The sequence below is a fragment of the Pteropus alecto genome, unplaced genomic scaffold (genome assembly GCF_000325575.1).
Source record: "Pteropus alecto unplaced genomic scaffold, ASM32557v1 scaffold76, whole genome shotgun sequence".
NCBI classification, from domain to species: Eukaryota; Metazoa; Chordata; class Mammalia; order Chiroptera; family Pteropodidae; genus Pteropus; species Pteropus alecto.
In genome coordinates, this window is record NW_006443138.1 from 21,969,220 (window position 1) to 21,992,622 (window position 23,403).

At 37.0% G+C, this 23,403-nt stretch overlaps 1 protein-coding gene across 3 annotated transcripts in view; it reads right to left on the reverse strand.

Moving 5' to 3' along the window:
- Positions 1-23,403, reverse strand: part of POC1B (POC1 centriolar protein B) — an 89,165-nt gene that overhangs the window by 42,321 nt on the left and 23,441 nt on the right. For all 3 annotated transcript variants that reach the window (XM_006923816.2, XM_025041000.1, XM_025040999.1), the window contains 6 exons: positions 22,620-22,791; positions 18,337-18,516; positions 4,353-4,460; positions 4,113-4,228; positions 2,785-2,918; positions 618-686 (listed from right to left, as the gene is read on the reverse strand). In XM_006923816.2, coding sequence (XP_006923878.1) covers positions 618-686; positions 2,785-2,918; positions 4,113-4,228; positions 4,353-4,460; positions 18,337-18,516; positions 22,620-22,791 — 779 coding nt within the window. The remainder of the gene's footprint in view (positions 1-617; positions 687-2,784; positions 2,919-4,112; positions 4,229-4,352; positions 4,461-18,336; positions 18,517-22,619; positions 22,792-23,403) is intronic.

Below are 23,403 nucleotides of genomic sequence, written 5' to 3' on the forward strand. Positions count from 1 at the left end.
ATACAGAATTGTCCCTCAAAATAGTCAGAAAGTCTAGATATAGATTTCAACAACATTACTACTTCTCGATGCTTTTTTTTAAGGGTGGGAGGCAGAGATTTAGCATTTTGAATTGCCTTCACGCTCAGTTTAAAATTCATATTAAATTCATATTATTACCTTAGAATTTTATTTTTTTCAAACCTAAAGTCATGTTGTCTACTTTATTCAATAAATCTGGCTATGAATGACTTTCAAGTAAAAGCAGATTTTCTACAAAAACAATTTAAATTTACCATCCCCAAGAATCTTAAATTTGAACAATAAGACATATTGACAAAATATTAGGCAATAATTCAAGTGAAAGTTCCACAGCAACATTGGGCATTCAACGTTAGTTACATGTATAATTAAGTGTAAAGATGAGCAAAAGAAAATAACTGCTGCTTTACTTCCAAAACCTACTAGAACTGGCACTATTTCAGCTATGAAATAGCGGACTTCCTGGCATTAAATTAAAATATAAATTCAGTACTCATCTTCACATATGTCATCTAGTTGGTTGTAAAAGTCTTCACTTAAGTCTTGAATTCCTTTACTCTAACCAAATCAAAGAGAAGGCTGAAAGATTTACAAACCTGTGCATCTGCACCTCCTGATGAAAATAGCTCTCCACCTTTTGAAAATGAAACAGTAAAGACAGGTCCCTAAGAAATAAATGGAGATAAAAGAAAAAGTACTTGGTGATGCTTTCTCATGGCCAAGAGGACTGTGAATATTAATTTTTTGGGCCTAATTTATGTAGACTATTTACATAATAAGTCTGAGAGAACATATTCAATTGCTAGCAACTAATGCACGCAAGATAAAGATAATCAAAGAACCAACCCAATTATATTAAAATACATGGAAATGATACTTAATGAAAAAGAAATTCTAATAAAAATGAGAAAATACACTTTTTTTTCCTTTAAAGAAAAGCTTATACATGTGCAAGTTAATAAGAATTTCTGTTAAGATTTTCTGGCTTCGGACTCTTTATTCAACAAGTCACTAGCAGAAACTGAAAACTCTGTGAGTGATGGGAATGAAGCTATATGAACAAAGGCCATTTCCTGACCATAACAGGCTTCACTGAGTTAGCCCTTCATGTGGGCAATAGTGAGCTACTAATAATTTTAAAAGCAGGATATATATAGGAGGAGAGCTGTGACTGATGAAAACTGATATCACAACTGTGAGAATAATGAAGTAAGAATGAATGGTTGGAGGCCAGTTAGGAAGTTAGTGCAATTATCTGGATGAAACTGATCAATGACTGTGAAGTTGGACAAAACTACTCTTGGCCCAGTTGCAAGATGCACAGCCTGTAGGTCAATTTTTCAATCTGGATAAGAGTAATTCTTTCTCATTTCTGGTTTTTAAATATGTCCTTAATCTATGTAAGAAAATTTTGGGGGAAAAATATATTTTTCAAGTAGACCATCCCATACACTTAAGTACTGTAGCCTTATAAACACCTCCTCTAGACTATGAAAAGATTCCATCTTCATACATACTTTTTTTCCCTAAAATACTATCTTTATTCTCTATTAATTTGTACTATTTCCATGGATATTTTAATCCTTGGCTACTTTTACTGGTTGTTATTCAGCTTAAATCTGTGTCTACGTACATATTTGGCTAGTATCTATTTCTGCTTTACTCTGACACAGCTGCAGAACAAATGATAAAGCAAAGCAGGAAGCCAGGCAGGATATATGAAGGCAGAAAGAACCCCTTCTCCTCTAGACCACAAAGCCCATTCTATTTTTGGATATAAAATGCTTATACTTGGTTAAAAGAGGTATCTAGTACTTAAAAAAAAAAAAAAGAAAAAGAAAAAGAAAAAGAGGATGTATTCTAAAAAATTAGAGAAGTTTGAATATTTACCCAGAAAGGAGGAATAGTTTACATACTTAAAAAAGTTTATCTTTAGTTTGTTATATGCCAGGTGGTGGTGGTGGTGGTGGTGGTGGTGGTGTGTGTGTGTGTAAGAGAGAGAGAGAAAAAGAGAGAGAGAGAAAGAGAGAGAGAGAGAGAGAGAGAGAGAGAGAGAAAGGGAGGGAGGGAGGGAGCTCTCCTCTCACTGGGCTCTAAAACAACTGAGGAATAAGACAAAGGTATAAGGCATATGGGAGCCAGAATGCCATCTTTCTCACTAATAAAGACTTGTAAAGAAAGAATGTGGCTTTATCTGTGGGAAAATGGGCTTTCTAGAACTGAATTCCAGAACAAGACAGATTTGAGTGCCCCGTCACAGGCAAGACTGGAGAAGGAAAGGCCTCCCCACAAAAAGTATCAGAGAAAAACAGAGAGGACAGGTTTACTCCCAAGAGTAGAAGGCATTGGGCTCTACTTGTTAAATTCTCCTTTTATTGTCACCAGCTTAGAGAAAGAAGTGACTGAGGGCGTGTGAGAGGCTCAGAATGTCAGAGCTAGTGGGACGGCCTCCACTGGAGAAGAAAGATTAGAAGAAAAAATTTATCTATCACCACTTACCCAGTCAAACCTATATTACATCCTGATGAAGATACTAGTGGAGGATTAACTTAATGGCCATTGAAAGATACACATTGATTTTGACAAGAATTACAATATTTCTGAGAGTTGCTTCCAGAGGATAAAAACATAGCCTATGAAGCCTCCTCAAAATTTTACAATAGTGGCAATGTGTACACTTGGAAAAAGAATAGACATGTAATGAAATGGATCAAAACTTTAAAACATATATTATTTACAAAGCAAAAATCTTAGTGTTAATACCGTATGTCCTTGAAGTGTATATATGAGCCTTCCTTCTAGGAGATCCAGAATCTTAAGTGTACCATCTGAAGAAGCAGTGATGAGATAGTTACCCGAAGGATGGAATGACACACAATTAACTCCACAGTTGTGAACTGATTTGTAGAAAACAAAACAAAAGTTTCAGTGAACAAATCTTAATTGCTAAAGAAAACAAAGTAAAAATTTCAGAGAACAATTCTTAATTCTAAAGATGCCCTTTTGCCCGATTAGCAATATTAGGTTGAAAACAAGAATCACAGGTAATGTCTTCGCAACACCAAAATTCCACAGAGCTCACTAAAATAAATAAGTAGTTTGACATCATACAGCTTAAGCTTCCAGCTATTGAGACAGAATGGCTTTAAAAATGAGAGCGTATCATGGAAAGATAATTTTGTTAACCACATAACTATAAAGTCTTCAACTATATTACCAATATAGCCAACGGTTGATTACTACTGGTTCCCATAAGGTATATAACCTAGCTTTCAACTAAATTAACCAATTAATGGCTTGGTACTAAGATGGTGAGGAGTGTGGAGATACATTTAGAGAAGGGCAGTCTTGCCAGCTTGAGAATTCATTTCTGGATACCATCCTTCCAATAGGAGGCAGTATAACACAGTGATTGAAATGTTCTTAGATGTACTTTGTAAACGTAAAGACCCAAGTAGGTTCTATCAATTGTTTTAGCGAGTCACTTACCCTCTTTAAGCCTCAATTTCCTTATCTTTAAAACAGGGGTAAAAAAATAATAATAACAAAATAAAATAAAACAGGAGTAATAATAATAATACATCTTAGAGCTGTTGTGAGGATTTAGCAGTGTCGGCTACCTGGTAACTATTACACTTATTAAGAAAGGGAAATGTGGATTTAATATAAATCTAATATAAACCAAGAAATTGATTCTTTTTCAACTTCAATACATAGGCACAGTAGGATGTTGCTTTCTACCAGTTATAACAAGTATTTGTGCTCACATAACTTTCTCTGAGTCATTTTCTACCCCTGACTTCTCACATAATGCAGACAAGCAGAGTCTGAAAATCTCACAATAACTTCTTTTTTTCACAGTCTTGGCATCATTTTTAAGGTTCCTCTACCAGCCTCTCCACTCTGGCATCTACCCCAGCTTCTCAGAGCATGTTGTTGATGGGGGCTAACTGTTCTCTAATCAGCTCAAAAGCAGCCCATGACTCTCATTAAGAGGGTCAGACCACACTGAGAAGGATAGTCTATCACTTTGAGGGTTTCCCAGAGAAAATCATTGAACAACTGAATTCTCCTGTTATGGAAATTGTTACCTTGATAATGCTGGAGTAATTTGTTCACTCTTATATCCCAGATTTTCACAGTATGATCAGAACCTGCTGAAGCTATGCATGTACCATTAGGGTTAAAATCCACAAAATTCGCAAACCTAGGAGGAAAAATATGATCTAATATTTTGATTTCTTTACTCTCATTTCTTTATTCAAATGGTAATAATTAAGCATCTCCTTAGCAAACTACTCTATATAAATGCACAAATAGCATAGACTTACCCTATAGAATCTGAGAAGTTATTGACACACTGCTTGCTTGTGGTATCCCAAATTTTAATAGTTTTATCCTCACTACATGATACAATTAGTCTTCCATCAGGTGAAAATCTGGAAAGCAAAAGAAAGAAGATTATTTTTGTGAAAGGTTCCTGATAATCACAATCACTCCCACCCCAACAAAAGACCGAACTCCCCAAGCCTGTAACTTCTTGGACATGGGGGAGGCCAGAGAGCTCCAATGGACCGAAAATAGGTTAACTCATTTATAAAGTACTGAAGTTCCCTCATGAACACACCTATCATCCACATGACCCCATTAAAAAGTAAATGAGAAAATTCTCAGACACCTTGTCTACTGTTTTTATGCTATCTTTTCATTTAAGAGTCTTTCCAAGGTTCTATTTTTTTTCTCCTAAGTGCATTTTTAGGATAGATAGAAGAGCAGAGGGCCAAAAGAAAAAGGAAGAAAAGAAAAGAAAGAAAAGAAAAGAAAAGAAAAGAAAGAAAAGAAAAGAAAAGAAAAGAAAAGAAAAGAAAAAAAAATTAGAATATTATAAAGCTATGAATAGCATTTCTATTATTAATGTTTCAGAAATAACAAAAACCTAATTATGTTACAATTTTATTTGTATTTCCCTCTATGCCCAGATCACTATAAAAGTCATCCATTACAGGTATGGATTATAATTAAAGGATTTTCTTTTAATTTTCTCCTTCTCTCTCTCTTCTCTCCTCCCTCTCTATTCCTAAGACTGACCTAATTCTTCTAAAGAGAAATTTGTGATCTAGCATTTATGGAGTCACCATATTTTAAAAAAGAACATAGGAGCATAATTAAGTTCACCATATTTTAAAAAGGAACATAGGAGCATAATTAAGTTCTATGTAAAATAATCTTTAAAATTTCAAGAAAATAACCTTGCAAGAAAATATCTTCCATGCTGGTAGTTCAGCTTAGTTGTATAATAACATAATATTTTATTAATCTTATCCACCAGAAAATAGGTGTTGAAGATTCAAATATGAAGGGCAATATTATAGAAATGCTTCAAATAGATGAAGTTTATTTTACATAAACCCTGGGGAAGAAACAACTACTCAGTATTCCTATGAAAATAAACTTTACATAATAATGTAAACAACTAATGCAAGGAATCAAATTATGTTTCCTAATAAGCTATCTTTTTAAAAAATTACTTAATATGAGTATTTCAAAGAGAATATTTCTAAGAGATGACTTGATTCTTACATTTAAAGAAAGCAATGATGAAAAAAATTAATAAAATGGAACTATCTGATTAAAAACAAAGTACAAAAATATTCATCCTACAACATTATTGGCCAAATCCTGCCACTACCATCATCGTCACTATCCTTGCCAACATTTGTTGAGTGACCGTAGTTCTAGAATTGTTCTTAATACATTATCTACAGCAACTCATTTAATCCTTAATTAACCCTACAAAACAGGTGGTACTACTAGCCATAATTTACTCATGAATAAACTGACAGAGTCACACAATCAAGAAGGTATGAACCAGACAATCTGGCTCAGTAGCCAAATCTCTCAGTCACTCTGCTTAAATCTTTGACAGAAAGGAAAGTTTCTTCTACTGGCCAAAGTATTGAGAGCACAGAAAGTTCTAAAGTAGAGAACTGTGAGCCAGATGCTATGTGATTGAGCTCTGAATGACAGACTAACCACTATACTACACTTTAATAAAAATCTATGTGTGCTACCAAATGCTGTCAGAGTTCCTGAGGAGTTTATGGGGGAGGATATTCATTCACTGATTCATTTGAATATTTACTGAGCCAGAAGCAGGCACTGGGCATTGTCCTGGGTCATGAGAATATGATGGCAAATGAGAGTAAAATCCCTGTCCTCATGAGGCTTTTAATCTAGGGAGGACAAAGGTGGGCGGGCACACAAATAATATAATTTTAGATAATAATAAAAAGAGTTTGTAACAAAAAAATGTGCCAACTTGACATTAGAAGCTCCATAGAAGAAAGAGGATTTTAAAGAAACTTATAAATAAGGAAAAAGAGGTATCTTGGCCTGCTAGAATCCACCCCGAGCAGGAGGGGCTATAACCTGAGAGAAATTCTCATGTGCTAAAGAAATGAAGGGAATGTGAACATCAGACAAGTGGAGAGTGGAAAAGACTGGGCAGAAGCTGGCACTAGAGGGAGCAGAGGTTTCTATCTCTAACCCCACATCGTCAAAGGGGGATTCAGTTAAGGCCTTCCTCTGGACACTACATTATAATCCCTGCATATACTCTCTGTATATGTTTTTTGCCTTTGGAGGAGCTGAAAGTCAAGATGGTGGTTTTCATCTTCCCTTCCCTACTTTTATTTTTAATTAGATACATCAAAAATAAGTCAGCACCAATAAAATACACTTCTCTTTGCCCTGACTTTGATCAGGAAAGGACAGTCCTTTCTTTGTTAGGGTTCAAACAACATCTGTGTTGTTGACTTTTAGAATGGCAAGAGGATATAAAATTTCTACCAAGATGTTAACAGATTTCTCTTATTCAGTTCTACCTTTTAAAATTTCCAGAGAGTGTGTCACTAAGATGAATACTATGTTAATCAAGTGACTAATGGATCAGCAGATGTGGACATTCTGTAAAGCATTTGAGAAGTTAACTAAACTACTATTTGATCTCTTAAAATGTATTGGTACTTATTCGAGAAAATGAGGAAATTCTTGAACTTCTTTCTAGAAAAACTGGTTCACAGAGTTCACATGTGCCCTCCCCCTCCTACCTCTTCCCTAATTTAAAAGCCTCATGAAGACGGAGATCTTGGTCTCATTCACCACCATATTCCATGTCAACTAAAGAGACAAACATTAATAAGAGGTACTCTGAAGCCAGCAGCTATTCAATAGGAACGGGGAACAGTAAAAATGACTAGAAATAAGACCGCCCAGTCAGTACAGAATCCTGAATTGTAGGACCAATTTTGCAACTGCCCAGCTCTGTAACCTTGTGAAACTCACAACCACCCTGGCCACCATTTTCTATTCGGATAAGGAGAGAGTCTGGATTGCATTCAGACCTAAAACTCTCATAGATTCATTAAAAAAAAAAAAAAAAAGAAAAGGAAAAAGAAAGAAATTGAAAACTTTTTTGAAAAGATCCCTTATTCTAGAGGTCATTTGAACATTCATGATTCATGGCAAGAAATCTGATACCAACAATAATAAGGGTGGGGAAGATGTTGATTGCAAACCTTACAAATTATATTGAGTGTTCAGGACTTCAGTAGAGGTGATGATTTAGATGTTAGAAATAGTAAGAAATGAGAATTAGATTTGAAACCTGAAACTCTGCTTGCCTGTAAAATTTATTAAAAAAAAAAAAAAAAAAGTCTCAGAGGGATTTGATGGGCATTTGTGTTTACATACTGGAAGGTGAAGTTCAAGGCAATAAGCAAAACATTTATGTTTTTTAAGTGTTGGTCAGCATTAGAAGAGAAACCATCTGTTGTTGATTGCAGTAATAGGACTCATTCCTGCAACTGCTGAGACAAAAAGCAAATGAAAGAGACATAAAGAGATTTAAGCATGCCATAAAACATGCTAATCATTTGTTGGATCATTTACCAATTACATGCCCAGACTTCAATTGGGATCTCCACCCTTAAGTACAACTGCCTACTGGGTGTCTCCTCTTGGAATATCCTACAGGCGCTTCCAACTCTGAACTTGTCCAAATCTGAACTCACCATCTTCCTTCCCAAACTGCTCTTTCTCCAGTGTTCCTTTTCTCTGTAAATAGTTTCTCAAGCCAGAAAACTAAGAGTCATACTTGATTCCTCTTTCTCCTCCACACCCCCGCATATCAATCCACTATTAGCCCCAGTCTCCTCAAACCATAATAGGCCTTGCTCTCTTCCATTCTCCACATGCGACAACAGTGATCTTTAAATCTTAAATTAAAATTTTCAGATTAAAGCCCTTTGTTGCTTTCACATTTCTCTTGGGAAAATGTCTGAAATCCTTACCACTAGTTATCAGGTTCTCCAGGATCTGTTCTCTTGACTCTTCATCTTCAATGCCCTACTTTTTCTGACCCCACACCTCTCTTTTTTCTGGTCCTCCTCCCTCCTGCCTCAGGTATTTCCTCACATGCTGTTTGTTTCCTGAGCCTCAAACACTGCTCCCTACTCTTTGTCTAGTTTAAAATACCTAAAAGAATCTTACTCATCCTTCAAATCTCTGCTCCCCTCACTTCCTCAAGAAAAGCCTCCCCGAATTCCTCACCCCCACCCTGCAGTAAGTTAGGTCCCCAGGAGGTATTCTTAGCATACCTCATACTCACACTTACATCACCCTTGCAACCGCATGTTCTGTTTGCTTCCCTAATGAATGTAAGCTCCAAGAAGAGAAAAATCACATGTGTCTTATTCACTGTCATATCCTAGACACAGTGCAGGGCGCTGAGTACATCCTCAGTAAACATTTAGGGCTTTAAAAAAAATTTTTTTAAGGGAATTGGGACTAATTTAATATTATAGACAATAAGAGCTGACAATTAAAATCTTTACAGTTTGTCGTGCAACATGAACATACTTATGCCACAGAACTGTATACTGAAAATGGTTAAAATGGTAAATTTTATATATATTTTACCATAATAAAAGAAAATCTTTGGAATTGAGAAGGTCAAAGATCACTTGCAACACTACCAACAACTGAAAGGCAGATTTCCCCCCTGAAAAATAATGCTAGAAGAGCAGTAATGCTGGAAAAGTTGTCTCATTAGCCTCTTTGTATTTTTGACTATGGACATCATAAAGAAACATAAGTTATCTCACAGCATACATTATTTAAAAAAAAAATAAGGGCTACAATAATTTTAACTTTTAGAAGAATTCTTTTATCACTAAAAAGAGATATTTCTCACCTCCATATTATATATATAGGTATATCGGTCTATCTATATATATAATGATAAATGTTTTCATTATTCATTAAAGAAAAATTACTTGTTAAAAAAACTGGGAAATGTAGTAAGTAAAAAAAATCCATAGTCCCATCACATTTAATATTTTGTATGTGATAGGTACTTTATCTTTTGATCAAAAGTTCTGAATTTTGCTCTCCCTTCCCCAACATAAACATGTTTTCATGTCGTTATTTGCATATATTCTGTTTTTAATGAATACATAATAATCTAAATTTATTTAACTAGTTTTCTTTACTTAAAAAAAAATGGTTATTTCCAGTATTTCACCATTATAAATTATACTGAAAGCAATATCTTTGAACATAAAGCTTTTTCCTTTGAATACTAAAGAATATTTAGGATAAATTTCTTATGGAATCACTGTAAACAAAGACTGCTGATATATTCTGCACATTGATTTCTAAAAAGAATATACTAATTTATATTTTAAAAGCATGAATATATTTCCCACTATATGGCATAGCTTAAAAATATTTTTGTAAATTAAGATGCAAGGTCATAAACAATGGTTAGTCCAGAGAACATAGCTATTCATCTCTTATTACATTGACAGACAGCATCTCTGTGCCACATGGAGTAAGTCTGGGCTCCAGGAAAAAGCTCATAATAAGTAGTGGGCACAGAGACACAGAATTTTAGTTATTTAAGTCTATGGTATACGTTTAAAATTCAAGTACTGAAGGAGGAAACAATTGCTCTGCTGACCCTCTATATTCATTCAAATATATTATCCATGCAGTATCACTTGGATTATTTTTAATGTTTAGCTGTTTAGTTCATCTGCAATTTTTATAAATGTATTATGTGCAATAAAGGTCCAACTTTAAATTTTTAAAAACAGAAATCCAATTATCTTAACTACATATTAAATTGTCCATTCACCTCCCTACTGATTAGAAATGGCAGCTCTATCATAACACATATATGGGTCTGCTTCCGGGCTTTATATAACCTATTTTCCTAATCCTGTGCCCTTATCACCATATTCTAATTTTTATAATTTTATACTGTGTTCTGAGAGCTGGTTGGATAAGTTTCTTCCAATTATTTCTCTTCTCATTTTTTTCTTGGCTATGCTTGCACATTTAACTCATCCATATAAATTTTGAAATTAGCTTGTCAGGTTCTACTAAATTCCTTTCACAGAACTTCCAGGTCTGGACAGGGGGAGTAATGGTTATCAGACTTATACCCTTACCATAAACAATGATACAACTGGGCAAAATATATGGAGCAACTCTTTTTAGACACTATGCAGAAACAACACAGGGATGTGAATCCTGAGAGATGGAAATAAATGAGATGAGCACCGAATCCAAACCAGGTTTCAGACCATGGCACAAGGACATAAAGCCCAAAGAAACAGCAACAGTCTCGCTGGGCAAAGTAAACAGAAATTAAAATTCAGAACTGCTAAGGGGCTGAAATTTTGTGGGCAGGGTATAAGAGAGAAGCTATGAAGAGCAGAAACCACCCCAAAAGTCTGCCTACAAGTCCCCTTGAGTCTTTGGTCACATATAAAGCTGCTTATGCACAGGGCAATGAGGCTTGGCAGAGAACAATTACTGAGAGACTGTGAGCTGAACAAAGATTACAAAGGTTATATTGTACTGAGAGATGTTCAAGTTTTGAGCAGATTTTGCTAAATACTCCAGGCATTTAGCTGAGACTCTAGAAAGGCCACTAGCACTATAGCCTAAGAGTAAAGGCCACTCTAGATCCACCCTATAAAGTCTAAATCCAAGCATCAACAGAATCCAGCTGGGCTGGCAGAAAGTTAATTACTTACCAGAACAATATTCAACTCTTTTTAGAAAATGATAAAGTAATTCATAATCTCATTTAGCAATGAATGGACACACAACAACAAAAAAAAAAATCATGGAAAATACAAAGAAGAAAAAAAATTTGACCTGGATATGACAGAGATGTTGGAATTGGCAAATAACTTTAAAACAGTTATTATAAATATATTCAAAGATTTAAAAGACAATATGGGTATAATAAACAAACAAATGGGGAATCTCATCAGAGAAATGGATAAGCTTACAGTAGACTGGATATGGCAAGGGAAAAAAAAACACTGGTGAACTTGAAAACAGGCCAATAGAAACTAAACAAACTGAAGCACGAAGAGAAAAAAAAAGTTTGAGAAAATGAACAAAGCCTTAATAAACTATGGTACACTATCTAATGGCCAAACATTATGTGAATTTGGAATCTCGGAAAGGGATGAGAAAGAAATTAGGGCAGAAAAATATATGAAGACACAATTTTTCTAAATGTGAAAAAAATATCAATCCATAGATTTACACTGTTCAGTGAACCACAAGAAAAATATACAAAACCATAAGTAGGCAGATCACTGAAAACAAAAAATCTTAAGAGCAGTGGGGAAAAAGGCACATTAGATATAGAGTAAAAATGACTACTGCCTTCAGATTAAAAAATGCAAATGAGAAGACAATGGAATAACATCTTTAAAGTGCTAAGAGAAAAATTATCCACTGAACTAGAATTCTAACATCTCAGAAAAAAATATCATTTAAAAAGAATAAACAGAAAGCTGAGAAGATTTATCACCAGGAGACCTGTACTACAAGAAATATTTAATAAAGTTTTTTAGGCTAAAGGGAAATGATACCAGATGGAAACTTGGATCTACGCAAAGGAATAAAGAGTGCTAGAAAAAGTAAATATAGGGGTAAATAGAAAAGATTTTTTTTGTTTCTTATTTTCTTTAAAAGAAAATGGTTGCTTAATGTATTGTGGCCTTATTTTGTATATACAAGTAAAACTGTCAATAGGTGGGTAAATGGAGATATAATTTTGTAAGTTCGAACATTAGAACTTTTAGAAGTTCTGACATGACATATAAAATGACATAAAATTAATTCAAGAGTAGACGGATATGTTAAGGGTGCATATTGCAACCTCTAAACAACCAAATGAACAGGACAAAGAGTAAAGCTGAAAAGTCAATAGAGATGAAATGGATACTAAGAAATACACGTAGAAAACAAACAGTATGACTGTAGACTAAACCTAATCATAGGACTATTTACATAAACTAAATAGACTAAGCATTCTAATTAAAAGGCAGAGATTTTCAGACCCAAGTACCTGGAAATAGAGTTACCCTCTAATATTTAAATACATAAAATGCATTCAATGGAGGATAGTCATTACCTGTATATAGTAGTAACCCCAAAACTATGCAAGTGTGTGAAATGACTTTTGGACACAGGCTAAAGGTGACTCTAGTATAATCCCTAGGAGAAAAAATTGGAATGTGAGGGTAGTTAATAGCTGACCTCGTTACTTACATTCATTAATTTGTTTAACTTGCATGACAACTCTATGAGGAAGTTATCCCCTTTGTACAGGCGTTATAGAGGAGCAGATGAAGGCCCAAAGAATTATGTCATTTCCCAGAATCACATGCTAGTGAGACCATGTTCTTAACTACCCTATGCTGTCCTTCTGCTGAAACTAATCAATAATACTGCAATACCTTTAAGATACTATGTCAGCAGAGAGGAGGTGCCCAGCAATGGCAAGAGTAAGAGCAGTCAGTGCGTCTCCTGCCTGGCCCAGGGGAGCAAGTACCTGGCCAACAGAACTGACCATACAGTTTCCTTTGCAGATATGTATATGTGGCAGAGATAGGCACATCTCACTATCCTTACTTAAGAAAATTATCCATCAAGATTCTTGCTTTAGTTCTAGGACCCATAGAGGTCTTACTGTGAATTTGTTGGCAAAGGATGAAGACTCTGACTGAGGCACGCCAATCTTTTAGTCCCTTTGAAAGCTAGCATGTTCATTGTAAATAAGTAAACTGGTATCAGGTTTATGTTTCAGACTCTCCTAAATTTATTACGTGTGACTCAGTTCCCCCTGAGCATTCCCACCTCTGGGTAAAGAGTAGGAACAGGACTTCTGGTCCTTAGGACTTTTGGGAGAAAGTCTTGCACTAGGATGACCACATCAAGGCCGAGTTTTCACAGGACGTGGCACAAACACCCTGAGAAGCTGGGCCTGAGTGGTCAATTGGGCCCTCTCAACTCTCTTGATCTCTAACTGCAATAAGATGAGTCAAGAAAAAAAGACTGTAATAAATGAGTGAGTAGAATCTCTAAGCATGTTGTAGAGCACATATATGGAAAGTTGCCAAGAAGATGAAATCTTTATGCATTAAATTCAACCAAATTATCTATTTAAGAACATTCCTCCAGAAAGGCCTCTGCAGAATTTCATATGAATTATTCCCTCCAAACAGTAAGAAGACAAACAAAAAAAATGATTTAAAAACTCAAAAAACATAAAACTCAGAACCACAAGGTACCAGCAAGATAAAGGTATTCCATTATGACCAGGTATGCTGAGTATAAAAATTATTAATCTAAATAGAGGTAGACTAAAATGGAAAAAGAAAGTAGTAAAGCCACATAAACATTCTCTATGCATAAGATGCATGTACAGTACTTGTAAATTTGATATGAAAAATCCACAAAAATGACTCTTGCCTGAAGAAGTCTATGAAAACTCCCACCAAAGCAACCTGCACATTAGAGGTCAACCTTTCATTGATTCATTCAACCTACATTTTTGCACAACTCTTCTGAGCCTTCCCCCTCTACAACTAACATTCTACAGTGCTTCTCACCCTGTGTCTGACTCTCTTTCAAACAATCTTCCCGATACCATCTTTCTAGCTCGCTCACTTCAGTCAATGTCCCTTAGTAGCGATGCCTTCCCTGACCGCCATATGTAAAAGACCACCCCTAGCCTTATCACTCTCTACCTTATTACCTTATAGTATTTTTCTGCAGAGCACATATCGCTAATATATTTGTTTATTGTCTGTCTCCCTTTGGTAGAAGGAGCTCAATGAGAGAAGGAATTTTGTCTGTTTTTCTTTCTGTGGTATATATAGAACTTAGAACAGTGAAAGACAATACAACATGAATAAAATATCTGTAATTTAGAGTCTGATAGGGAAGAGAGGCCTCAACTGACAGACCTCATAAACGGGGCAATGTGGTAGCATAAAGACATCATACAAAATGTGGTCTGGGAGAGTCTCAAACATTTCTTAGAGGAAGAGATGCACAATAGGGTCAGTGGAATTGGGTGCATTCCAGACATGGCAGGCAGCATGTAGAAAGGCACAGATCGTAATGGAGCCTTACACATTTGGAAATCTTGTGTAGCTGCAACAAAGTGAATGGCTGAAAGGACAAAAGATGAGGCCGTAACAGAAAGGCAGAGCAGACACGCTGGAGCAAGGAATCACTGAGTGCTTTTAAGCTGAGGAACAGCATGACCACATTTGCATCTCACAAAGGTCTCTTTGGAGGTGGTAGGGCAGTAGAGGGAAAGGTAGAATGAAGGCAAATCTGTAGTCAGTGAGAATATTTAGGAGATTATTGCCAAAGTCTCTACAAGGACCAGTAATGCTAAAAGTTAGGGCAATGGTGTTGAGATGGAGATAAAACGGGTGTCTTGAGTGCACATGACTGGATGCAAGGATAAGTCCCATTTTCCCAAAACTCTGCTCCACTGTCAGTTCCTATGGAAAGTGCCTTAAAAAACAAAAGGGAATTTTTAAGGCTCCTCTCTCTCCTCCCCACCCCACCCCGCTACTCTAATTCCAGGTACAGCTGTATCCAGAAACTGTACCATGTAATTAGACAGCTGCATTCTTGTCTTCACTCACAGCTTTGCTCTCCTCGGCATCAACATCATTCTCAGGTCAGTTCTTTGCCATCTACTTCCCATCTGAAAATACGCTACCTCTGCTTCTTCCTCTTCCCTTTCCTCCATTCTGGGCCTGGAATGTCTTCCTTGACTTTTTCTCACAGAGTCTATCTAGTTCAATGCCCCACTCACATACTCCCTTATAATTTTATGTATCGTTTTTCCATAGTACACACCATTTTATAATTATTTGTTAATTTTTTCAATTGAACTGTAAAAGCTCCTCAAGGCTGATACTGTGTTTTCCAGCTCTACATCTAGCACAGACATGTGGTAAAGAGTGGGGGCTATGCTTATTAAAGGAATATTCTGAAGACTAAAATTTCACTTTATTGGTGACCTTTGAACTTTTCATAAATTCTTTCTTACATTATCATTATCTTTTCTTTCTTTCTTTCTCTCTCTCTCTCTCTCTTTCTTTTTTTCTTTCTTCCTTTTTTTTTTTTTTTTTTTACATTTATATTATACATAGATGATTCAATACAAGGACAAGGAATAAAGTATCTCCTAAAATTTACTCCAGGAAAAGTTTTCTCTTATCTGAACAGTTTGATAGGATTCCTTCTTTTTAGAAAATTAGAATATTTCAGACACCATCATTCCATTAATACCACTGCTGCAGGAAACAGGCTAAACATCATGCCCAATTTGGGTATAGCTGTAGGCAGAATTGTTTTCGCATTCCCTCCAATGACTGATATGTACACAGGTATGACCATTACTATAAACTACCTTAATTTCCTTTTGGAAGGGTACTGAGAATGCATTTGAATCCAGCCTATTGAGATAAATAACAGTTATTTATTTATTATTAGTCAGAATGCACATGAGTACCCAGTACCCAGCCCAGTTGCCTATCTTTCTCTGGGCCTGATCTACTAGATGATAGATCTCTGCCTCCTCTTCTTATTTACAGTATCACTGATAAATAAATAATGTATTCATTATTATAAAACAAATAAATGATTTGACCAGCCGCTTGGGACCATCACACATGTCTCTTCCTTAGGTGGAAAAAAATTATTAATTCAAGGTATGTAGTATCTTTAAAAATTAAATAAGAATCAGATGTCAATGATGGTGATGAAGATGAAGGCTAAAATTTATCTAGTGATTACTGTGTATATGTTCTATAAGTATTTGCTCATCTAAATACCATGACAACCTATGTAGCAGGTAACTATTATCATCACCACCCTAATTTCACAGGTAAGAAATCTGAGGCACTGAAAAGTTAGGTAACTTTCTCAAAAGTCACACAGCTGGTAAGTGGCAGGGCTGGGATTTTCACCTATATATTTAGGTCCCAGGTCCATGTTCTTAATCACATAGCTATGTGGCATATATAGAAATAATGCCGAGATGGCCAGAGCCAAAAGCAGCTGAGACCTTTAGAATAAATATACTATTAACTAAAGGTATAACCTTCTGTTTGTCTTTTTTATTCTTCTTACACTCATTACCACAGGTTATAATCAACATCTTCTGAGTAATAATGTCTCACTGACAGCATAGGAGTGTGGACTATAAGGCAAGACAAGTAGAGCTGGGCTCATATTCCCATTCCACCACATTCCAGCGGGGGTCACCTGGCATGTTGTTTCATAGAGGGGGCACAAAGTTGAGTGGCTACAGGGTTCAGTTTTTCCCCAGGGACCATGTCTGTACCAGCACCCTTCTTGTGAGAACTGTCCTTTCTCTCCAGCACCAGAACCTGTGGTAGGTATGAACACTCCTCCCTGGCCAGGGTAACTGGTCTCAGTCAGGTGGCTGCTGAAACTGAGAAGACCACAGCATCTCACTGCCTGGCAAAGAGATGAGAACAGGGCCTGAGCTGAGAGTCACCACTGATACTTTTCTAACTGGCGCTACGAGCTTTTCCTGTCCAGTCACAAAGTTGTGAGGACTTCAGCCTAGAGCTGGCAATGACCTCAGTACCAGGATGTTTGAGAGAATGGAGCCAGCACGTAGAGAAATCTAGAGAGAAGTCTTAGGGCACTGGAGTCCCTGCTTCCCATCTTCAAGTTTATAAAACACATCAGCCAATAAACCACTTTGAGAGAAAAAAGGTATTTCTTTGAGTTTCTGTCACTTTTGACTAGATGAGTTTAACTTTAACTCTGAAACTCAGTCTCCTTATCTGCAAAGTGGGGAAAATAAAACAACAGCCCTTCCTTCGCAGGGTGCTTCTGATGGGGAAACAAGATATATACTGCAAGTACTTTAGTAGTGTGTCTTAGGAATAAAAAAGTCTCCGTGGCTGTTGGCTGACAGTTAATGACACCTGCAATAGCACTTGTCCCAACAGAATGTTGCCAAGATTACATAGTCATTCTTGGTTCCTCTCTTTCTCTGTCATATGAAATGTGACAGCAAGTATTATTGGTTGTAACACTTCAAACTACAATATTTAGAATCCAGCCACTTCTCCAATTCTCTAGTTCCACCACTTGGAATGGTCCAAGCCAGGATGTTAACCTCTGCAACAGCCTCCTAATACCTCCCTGCTTCGGCCCTGACTTTTGACAGTCTCTTCTTCACACAGCAGTCCGAGTGATCCCATTTAAGTGTAAGCCAGAGAGATGAACATGCCCCAGTGGCATCTCGTCTCGCTCAGGGTCTACGTCAGAGCTGCTCCTGACTTGCGCCCCTCCCCTCCACCCCCGGCCTCTACTACTCCTTCCTCCTGCTCTGCTCCCCACCAGCCTCCTCCCTTGTCCTCAGTCCGTCACCAGGTTCCCATCTCAGGGCTTTCACACCTGTTTCTTCTATTCAGGACACTCTTTTCCCAAATATCTTCAAGCCTCAATTCCTTCTTTTCCTTTAGTTTCTGCTCAAAGGCCACTCACTTTGTGAGGCAGTTGCTTAATGCCCTGTTTAAAATTGTAGGCCCCATTCTAATTCAGTTGTGCTTTACCCTAACACTTACCACCATCTGACCTACCATATCCATTTTCCTATTTGTTTATTGTCTGTCTCCCCTCTCTAGAACGTAAGCTTCATGAGAGGAGGGGTTTTTGACTGTTTATCATTATTCCCATCACTGTTGTGTTCCCAGGCATATAATAAATATTTACTGGAAGGAAAGAAGGAAGGAAGGAAGGAAGGAAGGAAGGAAGGAAGGAAGGAAGGGAGGGATTTTCCCACAGTCCCCTTTTTGGGGAGTTGGGGTACAAACACAGACTATGGCAGGGGGAAAAATGTGGAAATCTTGTTATGAAATTTTTTGCACTTACTTGGCACAGCGTACCCAGTGAGTATGTCGGTACAAGGAATATAAGAAGCGCTGGCGATACATGTTCCATACTTTGATGGATTTGTCTTCGGAAGCTGTAGCCAGAAACTGTCCATCAGCTGAAAAGTCCACACTTCTAACTGGAGCTGTATGAGCTTTAAATTCAGAGGATTTCCCTCTCCTGGAAATGAACAGTTTAATATTTACAACATTTGATTTAATTACAATCAATAACTCATCAGTAAACAGACTTTGAAACATACAAAATAGTTTAACTCTTGCAAAACTAAAAAAAGCATGAAAGGTTATATTGTATTGCATTCTTCATCAATACTGTTTCAAGATGGCTTTGTTAATTGCATTTGTTTTTGTTTTAATTGAAAGCTAGGGAAATAATATTTTGAGCAAATCTCTACCATGCATTTTAAGTTCCTGTTTTTTTTCTCTAGAAATAGCAATATATAAAGAATCTGCAACCTAGAAAAGCTAAGACAGATTAAATGAATAGCTCCAAAGCAATGTTTTCGAACTGGTGTCACTATACAGAATATCTCTAGGTGATTTGCCTTTTCAGTTTCCACTTGCATTTCCACCTACCAGTAATGAGAACTGAGACCCCTGCATTGTACCTAAGGCCTTACTCACTCCTAGACAAGCAAAACAAAGGATAATTGGCAATAACATAGTACTTCAGTTCTCAACACCTTGAAATTTCAGATGCATTTTTTCCTTGACTAGAGTGGGGAAAGAGAATAGGAAGAACAGATAGAGAAAATAATATGTGGCACTGAAGGGGAAGCAGCAGGAAAAAAATTTAAGAGTTAAAGGCAGGCTAATGGATAATGCTGGAGTTAAAAGGTGACATTTGGGAAATACCACTTTGGGCCAGAGTTCCCAAGTGCCCAAGGCACTCTCACTTTGTACTACATCCAGACTTAGCAATTTTTTCCATTCAGAAAGTCCTATTTATACAGGTGATAACTTATGAGGAAAATTGCCATAACTGTTTGAAAAAGATCAGGCAACAGAATCTGCAGAAGCCTGGGAAGTTACACTCAATTCCTTCCTCTGCCTCTCCTCTCACATACAATAGGTCGCCCAACTATTGAGTGATGGTGATACCACTGTCTAAATATCTTTTGAATCTCTCTTCTTTCTATCCCAGTTAATGTTTGCATTTATGTAGGTAAATATACATACCCTCAATATCCTTCACCTTGATTACTGCAAAAGCCTCTTAGCTGGTCTTCCTGCTCTAATCCTTCACCTCCCTCCAGTCACCTACATACTGTGCTTAATACGTTGCTAAAAGTAACTCCGAGCATGTAGATCCCAGTGTAAACATGTCACTGGCTGCCCTCCAAAAAAATGGTACAATACTCAAGCCTTTTGGTGAAGCATCCTGCCACCACACTGAACTTTGTACTCTGAGAACAATAATCCCAGTGCTTTAGACACACCTCTTGCTTTGTGTTTTCTGCTTTCTCGGCCTGAACTACCTCCCCTAGTACCAGACCTCCTGGACCAACCCAAACAGGCTTAATTGCTCTGTACCTGCTACATCTACTTTGTTTATTATATAGTACTTTTTTAAAAAATAGACATGTTTCTCTCCTATTAAGCAGTAAGTTTTTTGAGGTCAGGAATAGTGATTAATTCATCTCTGTAAGACCAGCATCTAGCACAATGTCAGGCATATAAAAAGAGCTCAATACACTTTGTTGAATTCCACTAGGAAGAGTGGAAGAGTCAATACATAAAGGTTCTTAGATCCCTCCTGACTTATCCTTCCAGTGGCCTACAGAAGAAAAGGAGACTGTCATAAATCTCCATCACCTGATACATTTATATTACACCAGGAATAACTAAAAACCAATATTTGAAAAATATAGGAGGGAGCATTCAGGAACAAGTTCAATGCAGTTTCAAGGAAAAGGTCTATGAGTAGAAGTCAGAGTACAGTTTGGCCTGAATTCAAGTATAAGGCTTAGAGAAAACAAAGAAGGCCTTGGTGTCTGCTCTGACCAGGAAGCCAGGAGACAGTATCATCAATATCTGCCCTGATTGTTAGCTGTATACTACACGCTCCAGCGGGCTATCCTGCTTCCCTTCTAAAAGTGTCTCTGCTCAGCTGTAGGCTAGCCTAACCACTGCATCTGGTCTCAACAGGAAGCATATAAAAAACCAAGACAGCAGTGCCTTGTGTTTGATGTGCTGGTGCTTAACTGGTTTCTAGTTTCTCACTTTGCCGTAATGTAGGTGCTCTGCCTCCCACATACCTGTCCTTTCTACCCAAATTCTCTTGACTCTCTACCATGACAAACTCCAGGCCAGACCTGCTTCCACACTTGCTCCTACTATTATTTCTTAGCCTTCCAGTCACCAGCTGGGGTGTTTGTCTGCACATATGGCTGCCTAATACTCCTCTCATCCCTGTATACACTTACCATCCTCCCCACAAGAGGTGGAATCTGCTGAGTTTTCCTCCCTTTGAATCTGGGCTGGTGTTGTGAATTACTCTGACTAACAGAATGTGGCAGAAGTGACTGTGCAAGTTTCTGGCCTAGCCCTTTAAAGGTCTAGCAATTTCTGCTTTTACTACCTTAGAACCCAACTGCCAAGCTGTAAAGAAGTCCCTATCCTGCTAGAAAGAGGGCAGATGGAGGACCAAGGAGCTCTAGCCAAGAGACAACACCAAAGCACTAAGAATAAAAGCAAGGTATTGGACCCACCAGCCCTTTTGCCAACTTAATGAAGTTGCATAAGTAGTAGGTAGACCAAATGGGACAGAAGAATTATACAGACAGCCTACAAAATTGTGAGAAGTGATAGTTATTATATTAAGCTATTATGATTTGAAGATTTTTAAGCAGCAGTAGATAGCTGATACATCAGTTTCCTTCCTGTTGCCATGATCCACTATTGCCCTGGTCCCACTATGATAGACTTAGAAAGAGGAACTAGAGATATCTATACAAGTTTAATTGTTAGATTAGCCAGTACAGATTAATGATTTATTGTGCTTTTTAGCTCATGTACCCTTGTATAGTTTGTTCACTGAGATTTCTTTGAATTAGTAATGGGTGACTGAGGCTGTGTTGTGTTGGTCCTAAATTCCCAAAATTAAGGATTTTAGAAAATGCTTTCCCTTTTGGACCCCAAACCAGTCTCTCACCCTTACAATTACCCTTTATGTTGCCATCCACAGTGTCATTATAACATGTCACTCCTCTTCAATAGCTTTTGCTACATCAGGATAATATTCAGATTTCTTAGCATGGCATTTCCCTTGGGCAGTGGCAGGAAAAAAAAGTGCCCACTGTCAGAGAAATGTTCCATGAATTATCAATTGGGACTGCCTGAGCCTGTTCGATCACATACCACAAATCAAATCCTGCCACAATCGAGTCATGGAAAATGCTCAAATTCTTATTCTCCGAAGTATTTACTGGGGGAAATGATATGATGTATGAGATTTGTTCTAAAAGTATTTCAGCAAAAACGGTGGGGGGCGGCTATGGGGGAACAGATGTAACAAGATTGACAGAATACAGGTAACTGTTGAATCTGAACAATGGGTGTGGGGTGAGGGAGTCTTTGTGTTATTCATTCTCTTTTCAAGTGTATTCGAAAATTTACATAATTAAGAGTTTAAAAACTTAAAAAAAATTAGCTCAATAATTGCTTAAAATTAATAGGCTATCAGCTAGGGGTTGAAAAACTTCTTACAGACAGATTTGTTATAACAGGATAGGATAGTACAACAAATGCAATGATTTACAGTTTTGTCAGAAATTTTCTTTAACAAGAAAATTCTGGAGCCCAATTATGAATAATATGCATCAAAAAATACTGGCACCGGAGTTTTTAATAGGGACCCAAAAGGTCCTAAAGATCCTTGAATGAGCTTTAAGAGGTTAATAAACTGTAAATTTTTTGGTTATATATGCTGATGTCCATTTCTCTGGGGAGACAATATAAGTACATCAGATTTACACAAGGGTTGATAACTATCACCAGCCCAAAAAACACTTAGTACATATTAAGCATATTTCCATGGTTAGAAATAATTTTCAAAGAGAAGACATAATTATGAGTTAAAGATGAGGAAAAGTGCTTTGAAATAGTTTGACTCAATACCTCGTGTGTGACTAAGACTAAATGTAGTGCAGGTAACTGTGGAGTTTAGGCCTTCCCAAGAAATGCGTCCAGAGCAGCCAGGCTCTAGTTTCGTTTCACATTTCTAAATCCAGAGCATATTAGGTGTTTCTTTGTTTCTCTTACTTATCAGGAATCCAGAGTCTAACGGTTCTGTCTCGTGAAGCAGATGCCAATAGGTTTCCAAGTGGAGAAAACTGCACGCTGGTGATAACATCCTTGTGACCCACATATCTGAAAGCTCTAGCTTGTGGCTTGAAATTCCATAGCATGAGAAATGTATCCCAAGAAGCAGTAGCTATCAAGAAAAAGAAGAAAACCACTGTTTATTAAAACTTAACATGTAGGCATATCTCGTTACAGTGCGTAGCATATCTAATAACAAAATGTCAGGATAACAGAGGGGCTAGAGTTTGAAAGGCTGACCAGGTAATAATAGCAAAAATATTTTAAAAGAAACCCAAAGCTATGTCATGAATATGCAAGTTTGGCTGTAACCACACACAGCAAGATTGCTGGCCTCTACATTCCCTTAGAGCTCAGTGACTATTTATTAGAAGGCAGTACAGTATAACAGAGTACACAGGACTAGGATTCAGTTCTGTCTCTAACTCTCAGGGTGGCTTGGGAAAGTTACTTAATCTCTGTGTCATGAGGACTAAATAGTTTTCCTGAAAGGATGGATGAGATGATATTTTTAAAATTGTTTTTGTGGAAATAATTTCACTTTTATAAAAAAGTTACATGACTAGTATAAAAATATTAACATACCCGTTACCAGATCTACCTGTTTTTAATATTTTGCTCCATTTGGTTTATAATTCACTCTTGCACTCACTTGTGCGTGCGCACGCTCGCTCTCTCTCTCTCTCTCTCTCTCTCTCTCTCTCTCTCTCTCTCTCCTTCTCCA